Source organism: Trypanosoma brucei, chromosome 11 (genome assembly GCF_000210295.1).
Source record: "Trypanosoma brucei gambiense DAL972 chromosome 11, complete sequence".
Classification (NCBI taxonomy): Eukaryota; Euglenozoa; class Kinetoplastea; order Trypanosomatida; family Trypanosomatidae; genus Trypanosoma; species Trypanosoma brucei.
The window spans coordinates 1551323-1566451 of NC_026744.1; the positions used below are offsets into that span (position 1 = coordinate 1551323).

The 15129-nt window shown below is 46.9% G+C and overlaps 7 protein-coding genes across 7 annotated transcripts; all 7 read left to right on the plus strand.

The window, feature by feature from the left end:
- Positions 1-115: 115 nt before the first annotated feature.
- TbgDal_XI6210 (hypothetical protein, conserved) lies at positions 116-2554 on the plus strand (the record flags this gene model as incomplete). Its single annotated transcript, XM_011781465.1, has 1 exon — positions 116-2554. One exon carries the CDS (start codon positions 116-118, stop codon positions 2552-2554), a length of 2439 nt encoding a protein of 812 aa, XP_011779767.1.
- A 682-nt stretch (positions 2555-3236) lies between these two features.
- On the plus strand, positions 3237-3944 carry TbgDal_XI6220 (dynein arm light chain, axonemal, putative; the record flags this gene model as incomplete). The annotated part of the gene is made up of 1 exon (XM_011781466.1): positions 3237-3944. The coding sequence occupies one exon, from the start codon at positions 3237-3239 to the stop codon at positions 3942-3944; it is 708 nt and encodes a 235-aa protein (XP_011779768.1).
- Positions 3945-4705: 761 nt separating this feature from the next.
- Positions 4706-5458, plus strand: TbgDal_XI6230 (triosephosphate isomerase, putative; the record flags this gene model as incomplete). Its single annotated transcript, XM_011781467.1, has 1 exon — positions 4706-5458. The coding sequence occupies one exon, from the start codon at positions 4706-4708 to the stop codon at positions 5456-5458; it is 753 nt and encodes a 250-aa protein (XP_011779769.1).
- Positions 5459-6421: 963 nt separating this feature from the next.
- Positions 6422-7210, plus strand: TbgDal_XI6240 (hypothetical protein, conserved; the record flags this gene model as incomplete). The annotated part of the gene is made up of 1 exon (XM_011781468.1): positions 6422-7210. One exon carries the CDS (start codon positions 6422-6424, stop codon positions 7208-7210), a length of 789 nt encoding a protein of 262 aa, XP_011779770.1.
- Positions 7211-7629: 419 nt separating this feature from the next.
- TbgDal_XI6250 (hypothetical protein, conserved) lies at positions 7630-8307 on the plus strand (the record flags this gene model as incomplete). Its single annotated transcript, XM_011781469.1, has 1 exon — positions 7630-8307. The coding sequence occupies one exon, from the start codon at positions 7630-7632 to the stop codon at positions 8305-8307; it is 678 nt and encodes a 225-aa protein (XP_011779771.1).
- A 989-nt stretch (positions 8308-9296) lies between these two features.
- Positions 9297-11837, plus strand: TbgDal_XI6260 (DNA polymerase theta, putative; the record flags this gene model as incomplete). Its single annotated transcript, XM_011781470.1, has 1 exon — positions 9297-11837. The coding sequence occupies one exon, from the start codon at positions 9297-9299 to the stop codon at positions 11835-11837; it is 2541 nt and encodes an 846-aa protein (XP_011779772.1).
- An 806-nt stretch (positions 11838-12643) lies between these two features.
- On the plus strand, positions 12644-14902 carry TbgDal_XI6270 (hypothetical protein, conserved; the record flags this gene model as incomplete). Its single annotated transcript, XM_011781471.1, has 1 exon — positions 12644-14902. The coding sequence occupies one exon, from the start codon at positions 12644-12646 to the stop codon at positions 14900-14902; it is 2259 nt and encodes a 752-aa protein (XP_011779773.1).
- Positions 14903-15129: the final 227 nt, after the last annotated feature.

Below are 15129 nucleotides of genomic sequence, written 5' to 3' on the forward strand. Positions count from 1 at the left end.
TTTACCCACATTTTTTAAAAAAATTGCGTTGTTGTGCTTGTTTCTACATTTCGTGATGATGGAAAAAGTTGAAAGGGGTAAGTGAGGTGACGTACCCTTGATATAGAAAATCGGGATGCTTCGCTGCACTGTTGTGGGACACCACAGGAGTGGCAAGGCCCGCGCATTTGTGTTTCGCGACCCATCACTTCGAATGATGCGGGCGGGAAGCGGTTATCAACAGCTGCGGCGCATGGGCATGCCGATGCAGGTAGGAATGGGGTGGCGGAAGGTTGACAGCTTCCACGCCAATACACAGTATCAACATGCTTGGCCCCTGCTTTCTCACGATGATTTGGGTAACAGCGACCAGTCAAATAATACAAAAAACATTATGTACTCTATGTACATGCCAAAACGTAATAAGGGCACAGCTCCATGGTTTCGCGGGGCGGATACATACAGTGTGAAGTATTGTGAGCAAGGTCGTTATGAGTACCAACGCTACCTAATGATTAACAGATTTCCAAGTGAGTACAAGAAACACTTTTTGTCGTTTCTTTCCAATATTCGTATGTCCTCGGGATCGGCAACGATTCCTCAGGAAGCTCTTCATTGGCTTCTGCGAATGATCGTAGATAACTTTAACCCGCAGCATGTGCACTATATAGCGGCTATGAAAACTCTTCAGAGTGCTGGTGAACTGGATATGGCGAGGGATGTTTGGAAGATTATGGAACGGCAGCAAACGTGGCCCTGTACGGCAACTATCTGCGCCTATCTTGATGTATGCGTAGAAGCAGGCGAAAAAACGTGGGCAATGGAGGCGTGGAATCGATACTGCACGGAATTGAAGTTTCTGGAGCCCGGCGAGGTTGACCCAAAGCCCATTTCTCGCGTGCCATTTTCCCTCACCCGAGAAGAACTATTGTACCTTCCGAAATGGAAGAAACATTTTGACCATGACCCCAATCTCGACGTCATGGACCTCAACCGCTTCAACCGCACTCGTGAGGTTTACCTACGCATGGCACAAGTGATGCTGGCAGGTGGTGAGCGGAATGCTTTTCAACATTTCTTTACAAAATTGGAGGAGGCAATGCTAAATAAACCTACACCAGTGCCGGAGCCACCTAATCCGCATCTTGTACGCCGACCGCGTTGGGCACCCTACGAACATTGCAAGTCAGTGCATCACTCACCGTGGCGCCTCCAGAACAATGGTCGTGCATTGGCGCTTGGTCCTCCCGTCACAATCGAAGATGAAATGCAAAGTCGGTTCTTTTCTAACGATCAATTCTTGGTACATTCAGTGAAGGAAGTCTTGCGTATTGTGTTGCAAGAGCACAAACGGGCTCATCCGACCGAATGCACCCGTTGTAAAACCGAAGCGTTCTTTTACAAGACGAAGGATGCCGATGAAACACTTAAATTCTGCGACGATTTGATTGAACGTCTGTTCGCTTCCTTGGGAGTGAGACTATCCAATTTGAATACGTCCTCACTTCTTTCCACAATTCTCGAAGTATTTCGAGTTGTCGGTAAGGAGTCGGGTGCTGCGCTGCTGCAGCGCGCGAATGAGTTTCTTGAACGCAAGGCATCCTTGGGCGATGCAGAAGGGTCAAGAGAGAACCTTACAGCATCCAACTACTTACAAGTTCTTTCAGGTTTTGCGGATGAAAGTGCTTTTGTGTACAACACAAAGAAGGATGGAACATGTCAGTACAAAACTGGCTTCGATCCACGAACCACGATGCGCCATTTGGCCGATGTGGTTCAAGAAATAGCTGGCAACCCACACGTTACTTGGGCTGCTGATATGCACCTTCAGGTGGTTGAAACCATGGTGGGTTGTGGTACCATGAAGGCTAATGATTATTTTGTACGAAATGTACTCCGACAGTTTTCCTGGGATAGCCGATTCCTGGAAGCTTTGTACGTGGAGTACCGCCGCCAAGATGATGTTGACATGTGGGCGGAGCTTACAAAGCGCGCACTAGTATGGACAGCGCGTTACAACGCACCTGCCTCGGAGCGCCTTCGTCGCCTTATAGAGGATGACTATGATACTATTCGGGTGCAAACCCGCACATTCCGGGAACTTGCAGTCTTTCAATTCCGTGACGTTGAAGAGCGCCGTCACTCGCGGGATGTGGTGAATGAACTGCCCAACCCATGGTATGACTACGTTGCGCATGCTTTGCCATTCCCTGACAGGGATGCGGGCTATCCGGATGAGTACGGTGACCTTGGCCAGTGGCGAGCACCTGGAGGTCCGGGCTCCCCCGTGCGTGGTCCCGGTTACTACGCACCCCCAATGGAAGGGGAACACCAACGAGGTTACACCGCGGAGTGGCGCGATCTCCGCAATCCGATGCGTCCACCGGAGTTTCCCACACCGTGGGAAAGAAAATACCGTCAGTACGCACGAGGCCAGCATCCGTCGTACGATATGGTATACGCTGGGCCCATGCCTGAGATATTCCCAATGCGCCGTGACTTCAGGAAGCCCACACGGTGGGATTTCCACGACATCGAGAAGCAAGGGAAGTACAGGACGAGTGGCCCCTATTAACGTCTTAAACAGTGCTAGTAGCGGTGAAGGTATTGTGTTGTGTAGAATTGGGAAGCAGGGGGACGATAGCGGTGTCACACCGCTTGCCGTGTTGGTTGTGTGTATGAATCTGGACATAAGTGAACTCCTAACGCAGAAACACCTGTTATTTGTTAACATTACCGTGAGTGTGGTTTTGGGTTTGTCAGCGCACTGCTGAAAAAGGGGTGTCGACAACTTGCGAGTATGTGTAATCAGCCTTAACCGACTGTGATGGCGGGACCCCTTGCGTTGTGCGAAGAGAGTTGATATTAGCAGAAACGAAGCACAGGTTATGGTGCGACTGTGTGGTTGGTTACTTACTCTTGGGCTCGCCTCCTTCGTTGGAGGAAGCGTGACGCTATCGACTCTGTTTTTAACGTTTTTTTTTAAGCGTCGTCTGACATATTGGCCGCTCCCACTCATTTAGTGGCCATGCGTGTTGGTGCTCGCAGCTATGGATTCCCTTTCAGCTTGTTTAGCGTTTTTTATTTCTTTTCATACTTCTCTTTTTCTTTTACCCAGCAGTCCCAGTTTGTCAGATTCCACCCAGCGTGAAGCTACGTTAGCGGTGTAGGACATCATCATAATAGAAAGTTTAAATTAAGAAGAAAAGGACAACTCCTACCTGTGAGAAAGAGAGTGGTAGAGGAAGTAGCCTTCAATGCCCACACGACCCCTGTTAGTTAAGTATGAAACGCCGGTACTGCTTTCCGAGGTGAAGCACAAGAAGGCTCTGAAAGAGAAGAAGCGTGTGGCTGTCGGGGCGCAAAGTGGTCCGCAGGCTGAAGATGTTCTGTACAGCATCATCCCTCCGCGTGAGTTTGAGGAGAATGGCCAACAATGGGTACAATATGTCTCTAGTATACCTGCCACGCGAATGGACGTTATCAACCTTCAGGAGCGTCTTGATTCTCTGCTGCTAGAGCGCAATGCTCGAGAAACTGGGATTTGTCCGGTCCGTGAGGAGCTCTACTCGCAGGTTTTTGACGAGCTAATTCGTCAGGTTACGGTGAACTGCGCTGAGCGTGGGCTCCTGCTGTTGCGTGTGCGCGATGAACTTCGTATGACACTTGATGCGTACCGGTCATTATACGAAAGCAGTGCGGCATACGGGATGCGTAAGGCTCTTCAGGCTGAACAAAGCAAGATTGAAATGGAGTCTAAAATCCAGGCACTGGAGCGCGAAAAGGAGGAGCTTAAACAACAAGTGGAGGAGTTAGAATACCGCTGTGAATCAATCATTCAACAAGAGAAGGAAAAGTTTGCTGAAGCAGAGAGAAAACACAACGAGGAGGTGGCGTTCTTCCGACGCACTTACCAAACTCTCACAACGAACTTGCAGACATTATGTAATGCTACCAAAGCTTGAGAATAGAACAAACTGCTCAAGAAGTGAAGCATCATATGGTTGTTGGGTTGGTATGTCTTCTGTTTGTGGCAGATATTGGTGTATCTGGCTTTTCCACCGTTGAGTTTGATATTGTAATGTTACTTAACCCTTTCTCATGGTTTCTCCCTGCATCGTCGATCATCTGAAGGTTGCGTCTGTGACGATACACTTTGGTTGCCAACTACACTGTTCCTTTTCCACATTCTTTGGGAGATGAGAAGCCAGAAGCGACAATTGCGGAAGGGGAGTTAAGGAGAATGTTGGTGGAAACATTGTGAAAAAAGCACTGTGTGTGAGAGAGAGGGCAAATGAATAGAATACTTGTGACTTTTTGTGTATGTTTGTGTATATGCGAAGGGAAGCAAGACAGAGAAAAGGAGCGTGCTCGATGTAAAAAAAAAAAAAAGAAACTGCGTTCTGACTCACTCGGCGCCGTGCCGGTAGAGGGGTACGTGCGTGAAGGCTAGAACATGTTTGAGATGCCTACAAAACACAAACGCACATTCTGAGATTCATTATCTTCAACTGTGTCTCATCGCCTCATGGGCTTCTTGAGAACATTGCCCCAAATCTTGGGGCTGCAGCAACTTACTGGGGACGCTGCTATCCTTTCTTCTTCATATTTCTCGTTTACCTACGTTTAGAGTCTCTGAGATCATTACTAGCAAGCAAACAAGAAGCCATTTGAGTTTCAAGCAAAGTCTACCAAAAAACAAACTCTTATTATACCGTGCCAAATTATGTCCAAGCCACAACCCATCGCAGCAGCCAACTGGAAGTGCAACGGCTCCCAACAGTCTTTGTCGGAGCTTATTGATCTGTTTAACTCCACAAGCATCAACCACGACGTGCAATGCGTAGTGGCCTCCACCTTTGTTCACCTTGCCATGACGAAGGAGCGTCTTTCACACCCCAAATTTGTGATTGCGGCGCAGAACGCCATTGCAAAGAGCGGTGCCTTCACCGGCGAAGTCTCCCTGCCCATCCTCAAAGATTTCGGTGTCAACTGGATTGTTCTGGGTCACTCCGAGCGCCGCGCATACTATGGTGAGACAAACGAGATTGTTGCGGACAAGGTTGCCGCCGCCGTTGCTGCTGGTTTCATGGTTATTGCTTGCATCGGCGAAACGCTGCAGGAGCGTGAATCAGGTCGCACCGCTGTTGTTGTGCTCACACAGATCGCTGCTATTGCTAAGAAACTGAAGAAGGCTGACTGGGCCAAAGTTGTCATCGCCTACGAACCCGTTTGGGCCATTGGCACCGGCAAGGTGGCGACACCACAGCAAGCGCAGGAAGCCCACGCACTCATCCGCAGCTGGGTGAGCAGCAAGATTGGAGCAGATGTCGCGGGAGAGCTCCGCATTCTTTACGGCGGTTCTGTTAATGGAAAGAATGCGCGCACTCTTTACCAACAGCGAGACGTCAACGGCTTCCTTGTTGGTGGTGCCTCACTTAAGCCAGAATTTGTGGACATCATCAAAGCCACTCAGTGATTTTCCTTCATGTGTCAATGAGGTTTGGTGCTTTTGCCGTTGAGTGGGTGAAGATAGCGGTATATATATGCGCAAGTGAATATAAAAAAGATGTAAAGACAGGTAGCAGGGAGAAAACCTCGCATAACATTATAAAAGGGAGTGTAACTGGAGTGGGAAAACAAAGGAAAGGGGGATTCGTGTATTGAGCATATGAGAAAAAAAAAGAAATTATGCTGTATGTTTTTACCTATAATTTATGCGGAAGGTGAATGACAAAACAAAAACCAAAAGGATATCATCATATGCTTTTGTTTCATCCAAATGGTTGTTTCTTCCGTACCTCAGGGTCACTACTTCGTTGAGTGTGGTTTTAGCGAGGAGAGGGAACAATAGGGGGTGTTGTATACATTTACACGTACGTATCTTCCTTTACTCTCTCTTGCCTTCATTATATTCCCCCTTTTTCTGGGAGAGGAAAAGAGAGTGTAGAATGAGGGGAGTACGTGTACGGAATTTTAACGATTACCCCCTTTTTTTTTTCTTTGAACTATTATTTTTAGAATTCTAACGGTGTTTCTTCTATTTCCTCTTCCCTGGCACGGTCCCCTTTTGTGGACCAACGGACACTTCCGCCTCACTCTCGGGAAGCGTACTGCGCCCTCTTCCTCTACTTACCATAGCGGTTTGTCGGTACTGTTTTCCCTTTTTAAAAAAAAATCTTTTTTTTTGAATCGATGCCATGTAGGTTTTTTTTTGTCACAGCGGAAGGTTGAGTAGCAAATATTACTTCCTCTTTGAAACTTACGTTAGGGGTGTTTCATTTTATCCTTTTTTTTTGACCTGGTGCGTCCGGGAGACGTCTAGTTATTGAGTGGTCGTCGCACCTCACGACAACGTTGTTGAATTGACAACTGGCATAAGCTCCCGAACAGCACCATCAATATACGTGCATTGCAGGTGGAATACATCAGTTTGGAAAAAATGAAGCGACTATTCCCTTCTGCAGGAGTGAGTGTTGTATTAACATCGTCTTCTATCGTGATGTCATGTCCTTGCAATCACATATTCACTTCGCGTCGTGCTTACTACTGGCCCTATAATGAGGATTTTGTACCCGAAGGTGCTGAAACAAGTAGGTTTCAGTCGAGTGGCTCCCCTGGCACGCGGCGCCGCGTACTTCAGGAGTATGCACTGAGTCCTCTCTTTGGTGCGCGTGTGCCTTGTTGTGTTGTGGGGACGCTGCGCACCGCAAAAGAAATAATCGTTCTTAAGCGAGACATTCAGTCACTTCTGTGCGAGCTTATGGAGTTACCGCAGGGAAGTGTTACTTTGGGTCCATTGCAGCAGTTGAGGGAAATGATGCTGTACAGGCACGGAACTCCACTCAGTCCACGATTAGGCGATGAGCGTCAACTGAACATGGACGCATACGCTAGAAGGCCCATAGCGGCGCGCACTATGATGGACGTGTTTCTTGCAGAGGATATGTCATTGGATGAAATTGTGAATTTTGGTCGCCTGTCATTGGGAAAGTTACAAATAGCCCTCAACAACTTGAGGAAGGAAAATGCTGAAAAGAGTAGCGCAGATTGTGAGGACGGTAGTGCCGTTGAACCAGCCCAGTTGCTGGTGGATCGCATGGGAATATCATACTGTGAGATTCCTTCTTTAGATGAGAGTGACTACGTGTTTGCTGAAGTAGGTGGCGTTGCGGTGACTGATGAGGAGGCTGAACGGGTTGCTCAACGGTGGGCGGAACGTTGTGAGTAAATTTGGAAGGTATGCATACCGTTGTTATTTCCGCGTCATGACGGAGAATCGTATTTCTTATTTTTTTTTTTTTCACCTATTCGATGAGGTGCATTGTTTTGCTGCCATGTGCTTGCCCTCCTTTTTTTCTCTGCAGCAAGGGAAGATGCTCGTGAAAAGTTTGCGCTGTGCTTGATTTCTCCTGAACGAAACATATTGTTGCTTTAGTCTGCATGAAAAAGTTTGAAAACTCTGGTTTTCTTTTTAAAATAGGTCTATTAAAATTATATAATAAAGCAGTGATAAGTGATATAGGCTAATAGGAACGTGCGTGCGGGAAGAAGAGGAAATCATAATTACTACAATAAACGGAGAGTCAAACAACTTCGCTACGACGAAAGTCAGAAGAGGCAACCACGGATAAGTGAGAGGAGATTACAATGTTGCAGTGTCTCACATATGCGCGAACATTTTACCCGTGCCACCTATTACTTTTAACCATATTGGTAGCGCAGGGTGCGAAGGGGTTTCGCTTCACAGTGAACCCTGGTCGGAAGTGTTTTACAGAAGAAGTCCCTGAAGCTGGGCGGTATTACCTCCAGTACAAAATGACGCGCAGCCTCACCCCATTTGTTGCCGTTGCCGTTACGACATCTGGTGGTGCATCGCTCGTGGTCCATAATGTTGCGAAAACGGACGCAAGAGAGATATTTGAGCTAAACCAAGACAGAAAGATAGCGATTTGTTTTAAGGTGTCACCAAAGGCTGTGCACTCTGCCACCTCAATGAACATTACGCTAGAGTTGATGGATGCAGAAGAAGCTGAGCTAACGCGGCAGAAAAGGCAAAGTTATAGTACCACGAACCCCACCGCGCTCGGCATTGGAAAAGCAAGTGGCGCGTTGCGGCAAATGCACTACATTAGAGACACCACGACGCGCATTCGGTTTGATTTTCTGAGTCTTCTTGCAGTGGATGAAGACGTACGTTATTCCCTTAATGAAATGAATGCTGTGGCGTGGAATTATGTCTATGTCTTTGCGTTTGTATCATCAATCATATGCTGTGCTACGTACCTGCGCCTCCGCCATTTTTTCACCACCAAAAAGTACATTTGACAAATCCGCTCATGGCATTTTTTTGATCATTTAAAAATTTCGTGTCACTTTTTTCGCGTTATATATACATATATATACTTGAAATTTTTTCTGTTTACACGTATGTGTGCTTTTTTGTACCGGACTGCTGCAGGAGACCTCACATTATCGCTTAAAAATGTAGTGGCAGGTGGAAAAAGTATCGAAATGGACGCGTGGACGTGACGAAAGCGGTAGTGCGTGTGTGTCCACACGGACTTTACATGCCTATATACGGTCATTATATTGACTTGTATATTATCGTTTACTTTTGATATTTTATTTTGTTCTGACAATGCCCATTGCTTGCGTTCTTTTGGCGTAAGTTTTAACTGTTTTGCTTGGCCCTTTTATCGTTTTTTTTAACCTTTCACTTCATTCTTTTTCCTTTTAGCGGTGAACAAATCTCGCTAAGCATTCCTGGTGGCTCTTTCAGTTACCGCAGGTGCTTGTATATTTATATACACATATTTTTAACCCTATACTTGGTATTTAAAAAAAAAAAAAAATACAGTCTTTCGATGCAGGATTGGGAGTGGACGAAGCTGTTGCCTTGGTAAATGACCTCTGGTGAGACGATAGAGCAAAACTTCTGTCGACATCTTTCCTTCCTCCTGCTCTGCATAAACATGCTTATGTTTTTGTGTGTCTTATGCGTGGTGTGGCGTGATTTAGAAGGATATTCTTTTGTTCTACTTTTACTATTCTTTTCGCTCGTGTGTGTGTGATATAGTGCATTCCTCTCCCTCCTTCTTACTCTAATTTTCCATGTGCTTCTTTTTCTGCTCCGCCTATATGAATTACTGTACGTAACTACCGCTGTGAGTACAGGGTGGTACGAGAATATACTCGCTTGTTGTTGTAATAAACTGTTTCTTGCCAGTTGCGTGGCTACATCTTTCTTTCCCTTTTTATTCCTTTGGCAGGAGTATCCATCGCCATACGTGGTGCTATTTTAGGTTCGCACAGACATGAAAAATCTTTCAATCTTCTCCGCAAGAAGGGATGACAGTCTCTCTGCTTTCTTTTGGACCGATTCTCTGATAAAATCCTGTGGGAATATCGGGAGCAGCGGGATTCATGCGTCGGTCACCTCCAAACAGAAAAAGAGTCCTGCAGCGAGCACGGATAGGAAGCGTCGCCGCTCAACTGAATTTTCCACTGAAACACTCCTGATCGCAGAAACACCGGTGACAACTGCTTCGAAAAACACTGTTCTTACGCCCTCGGCTTCAAGAGCCCTCTCACCACCCGTTGCCAGTGGCCCTTCATGCGCTGAAATTTCGGTACGCGGTTTCGACGATGCTCTCAGCGTTAGTGAGGATTTGTTTGAGGGAAGGTTGGGGCCAGCCGTTGTTGACGTGGAGCTGGGTGAAAACACGTCTCTGATGAATGATGCGTCGGCGTTCTCTGCAGCACTGGCGGAAATAGACAGGGGAAGTGCAAGCGACGTGCAAAAACTGAACTCTTCCATTAAAGTTATGCTTCTTGTTGGTGGTGAAGCGTATTACGTATTTACGCCTCGTGACACGTTTTCTATTACCTTCTTAGCGAAACTGCTCGCTTCGGAGAATGTGACAAAGGTTTTGTTGAATGGACGACCTTTGTATCAATTACTATTTCGTTTTCTGGGTACAGATCGCATTGACGTGAGGAACCTTGTGGATCTTTCAGTTTGGGTACAAGTAATTGAACGTGTACGTGGACCTATTCATGCCGGAATCAAATGTGCTAACCCGAAAGAGGCTATGATGAAACTCCCAGAAAGTGTGAGAGCGCAAATCCAAACTCGGGTGAACAACTCGATGGTGGTACTGAGACGTGGAGGTAGTTTGCCGGCAGATGGTCCGTTAAGACAGGGTGGTGGAGGTCAGAACATGCTTGAAATGCCCCCGCTGCCGTCAATAGGCTCTATTTCGGACTCGCAAATGGAGGATCGTCTTTGCTCTTTTATGGCCCTTCACGAGTATTATGAGAGCTTCGTTAAATCAGTTGATGACGACAACCCGAAGGTCTCATCTGTTTGTTCACTTCCTGCCGTTTGCCACCTTGAAACTAGTGTAGCATTTTTGTGCGAAGTCATGACATATCACGGTATGTTTGTGAGGAAGACTGCCTTTGAATTGATGACAAAGGATTTGGAGGATCAGATTGAAAAAATTAGTGACTATGGGAAGACCTTACTTGACGCAAGCCCATGTTCCAAGTATTCCGGAGGGAGTTTTAGCGTGAGGGAGGCAACGGCAGAAGTGATGGTTGATTGCTTGCGAGATACATACGGCTACAATCTTTCCGTTAACGGCAGCTTTGACAAGCAACTCCAAAAATTTTATCGTGGCGCCGGCAAAGGAAATGAGTCGGGAAGAAAGTTGGCCCATGTATGGTTGGCTATTCGTGAGCGCACTGATTTTATGCGAACTCTCAGAAGCAACGTGGAAAATATGAATATGTTAGACCGCATCGTTGACGTTGCGACACAAGTTGCTTCGAACGAAGAGGATGAGGGTGCGAATGACTGCTCAGGCAGCGGTGGGAGTAGTGTGGGGAGTACAAAAAAAGCAGCCTGTTACTCTGTACATCCTCACTGGGCCGTTCATCACACTTCGACGGGACGATTGTACTGTTCTCGACCCAATCTGCAAACTGTTCCCAAAACGGCACAAAAATGCACCTACGTAAGTCCCCTCACATCTGATTATGGGTTGTTGTTCACAAACCCTGAGTGGACAATGCGACACTTGTACGGTCCAGCACCTGGGTGCGTACTTCTTTCGTTCGATTTCAACCAAATGGAGTTGCGCGTGTTGGCACATCTGAGCGGGGACGAGTTGCTCATTCAGCACTTGTCAAGTGAATACGACGTGCTATCAGCGATGACACGGCACCTTACTGGTCTTAGTGATGATGAGCAGGTTCCGCCACACCTCAGAGAAACAGTCAAAGTTGTTGTCTACGGCTTATTTTACGGTATGGGCTTAGCGACAATGAAGGAACGCGTGAAAATTTTGATGGACTCAGCACACTCAGTTCCGTCTAGTCAACGAAAAATTACCGCCGACACCTTACTACGTGCGTTTCATCAGCGTTACCCGGCTGCAGGAAAGTTTTTAACACGCGCACGCATCCGTGCGTTTCATGAGGCGCGTTGCGTTACTCTCACGGGTATCAACGACTTGTCGAGTGAGAAGGACGGCAATCGGCGAAGGCAGCACTCAATCGCTCGTATACTTCAGGGTAGTTCTTCTACGTTGTTTCAAAGTGCCATGGTGAAGGTTCACGAAAGGCGTCACGACATTGTTCCTAACCTACCTGCGGCCCCCTTCGCCCTTGTCTTGTGCATTCACGATGAACTCATATATTCTGTGGTTGAGGGATACGTGGATGTTGTAGCAAGGGAAATCAAGGGGATAATGGTGGAGCAGGCGCAAGTATTTTCGTTGCGGGTCCCCTTACGAGTTTCAGTGAAGGTTGGAAAAACGTTCGGTTCACTCGAGAAACTTGATGTTCCTTAAGTAACGTTGCTACGTTCTCACAATCGGCCTATAAATGCACAGCATTGACTGTGCGTTCTCACCGTCTCTTACCGATTTATGGTTTAAAACTAATCATCTTTTGTGTGTACACTTCACCAACATCTATATATACATATATCCCTTTCAGTGAACAATCACTTGTGTATATGCGCATATGGGTAAAATAGTGGAATAGAGTTCGTTTGTTTTGCGGTCTCGTACTTCGTTGTTCCTTTTGTTGTTGTTGTTGTGGGGAAACAATGGTACCTTTGATGTTTCCTTTCACTTGTCCTTTTGAGTCACGGGGTAGAAGAAACGAAGTGAGTAGAGACTGAGAATATTTCATCGACTGTTCACGCGTACAGGGTTGAAATAAAAGGAATAATCCCTTTTTCCTTTGTTTCTTCTTTCCTACATAACATCCGTTTTCATTGTGTGTGTCTGTGTGTGTGTGTCAGCTCAGTTGTGGTATTGACAAAGGATTGGAACACAAACAGGAATGACAACACTGGTGGGTTACTATAACAACGGACCGAAGTACACTGCAGGGGAGTTGTCCTTTTATTCATTCATCCCCAATATATATATTTTAGATTTTTTCACCTCTCACACATCTTTTGTGAACAAGATCATGGATGCGATTCACCAACATGTATTATCTGTTTCTTATTTTTTGTTTATCCGACTTTTAACGAAAAACTTTTCATGAAACACTAATAAAAAATGCAATACGAAAGGTGGAAGGAATATCGTTGGAGGAAGGAGGAGCGACAGAAGAAAATTTAATAGGAAGGCTCTACAGCCAAATGATGCCAGTATTCGGTCCGCCCCCCACGCCGGTGGTAATGGGACCGGCCCCACCACCAGCCGCACATCCACCACGTAATCCCATTTACAACAGCGTTTTTGGGGCGTTTTTGTCAGAGCAACAAAAACAAGCAGTTTCACCATTACCGAGCCCCAACAGAATGCCGTTTTCAAACTTCACCCTAGGGGGTCCTGAGAATTCCGGAACCAAAGCGGAAGTAACGGGAAGTGAAATTTCAAAGCCAGTATTTGCTGCTCCCTCTGCCACACCAACACTGTGGCTGCAAACGGACACCGATGCCGGGATGCCTGCCGGTATTGATCGTACCCTACCGGCTGTCAGAATGGGAACCATGAACACGAGTTTCCCACCAGTGTTCACCACACAAAGACCGCAGACAGCCGGCGCCTCTGGTGGTGGGTTTCTGCTCGGTGCAGATAGTGGCCCGACTCCAGCCAAAACAGGCGCCGGTTCTCCTGAAGCAGATATGAATGCATCGATAAGAATGGTCTCACCAAAGCCTTCCATCTTCACTAGTCCTCCCTTTTTGAAGGGGAAACCGTTGATGCCTCAAATCACGCAGAAACATACGGGTGGTGACGCCTCATCAACTTCGATTCTTGGGGCGATTAGGCCTTCGGTGTTTTCTTCCAAAAGGAATTTCAGTTCGATGGAAGTTTCCGGACGCTCCCCCACTCTAAAACCAGTGGTGGCCGGAACCGGCTCTGTTTTTGCCGACGTGAAACGTGTGAGGGGTGAAACCCTCGAGTGTGGGAAAGGCGTGGACGCAGCGTGGTCCGCATATGGGCCACAACAAAGCGGTGGAGGTACTTTTTCTGCTGCTGCGGTCCGATCGCCGGCACCAACTGGCACTTCAGTATCTCTTTTGAATCGCAGTTCGCAGATGCAGAAGCAGCACGGTGGCGGTAACACGGCAAAAATCATGAAGGTCGTACGTGTCTTTTCATCGTTTATGATAAATGTAATGAACGCTGATGAGGCACAGCGCGAAGTGGTGGAAGAGTTCATCGAAGAGGCCTTCTTTGGCACAGTGGAATCTCACGATGTGGATAATTTTCCAGCAGCCCTACGGCAGTTACAGTCCGCATGGATCGCGCTAAAGGGAAGTCAGTCACAACTGAAGGGAGAGCGATGGGTTGTGCTTTTTGCTCTCGGTTCTCACCTGAACGTTGTTACCCGAACCATCCAAAAGGAGGAGGAAGTGAACGGTAACGAAGAGAAGGAAGGGACGAAGGTGTTAGGTGGAGCTGTTCGTCATGATATTTGGAATGTTTTGTCGGACAGCTGCACACACGCGAATCTTTTGTGTGAGATTTGTCTGCAGCTATTCTCCAACCAGCGCGACAATCACGTGCCTTACTGCATCCTCCCTATTGTACTACGTAGGGCACGTAGCGTATTTGAACTCGCATGTAACAATGGCGTTTCCACGGTCCAGTCTAACATGAGGTCTGTGCTTCTTAAACTTCATCGGTACGTCCGCGTGGCACCACCGAAGCGACAGTTATCCACTGTTGTCGAAAAACAGCGCGCCGTTGCATTCGCCGCACTACTCAGTGAAATGATGCTTTACGGATCTGCCCCACCAGAGAGCAGCGCCTTTGTTGAGGCCTTTCATCAGCATTGTATGGACGCGGTAAAAATTAGGTGCGCGTTATACCGCCATTGTGCTGATAACCTTCTACAAGAACCTCTTACAGATTCCATTATCGTTCAAGCGATGGAACTTTTGGCACGCGCCTTTGTTATTGTTGATGATGAAGCTATAGAAAATAAGCGAATGTTGTTTGTGAAGCTCACAGCCTGTGCGTTGGCACTGGGTCGCGTTCCAGTTGCTGATTTCCAGCAAGCATTTGTTGCTACTGGTCTTGAAGATTTGATCGTTGCTGTGCGTAGTTGCAACATTCGTCTCTTTAATGTTGCAATGAGGAACAATTCAGAGCTTTACGTGCGGTGTGGTATCCACAATGTATTGCAGTTTGTGTCAAAGCGTATATCACTTCTGATGGTTGTGAAGTATTATTCAACGTGTTTCTCTGATCGCATTCAAGTGCAGGATATGATTGATTATTACCAGCTGCCGTACAATGTTTCGGAAGGGTGCAATGTGTGGTTACTTCCTCTTCTGGTCGAGAAACGTATAAATGGTGTGATCGAAAGTGGTGTTCTCATTCTCAGTAACGCGAATCCGTTTGACGACTACAGTAAGGATGCAATTCGCGCTTTCGTTGAATAAGCAAGTTTCAAGATTAGATCAGCATGTGACGACGACGACCCGTAGTTCACGCACCGCTCCTTTTCTGCTCCCCTCCTCACCGTAAGTGAGCGTGTATGGGTTGGGCGAGAAAAAAAAGACAATTAAAAAGTATGCGTCCTCTCCCGTTGAAAGGAAGGGTAGGGGCTACCTAAAGTTTCTGCAGCTTAGCACCACAGCAGCGAGGAGTTTACTTCAACAACAACTCT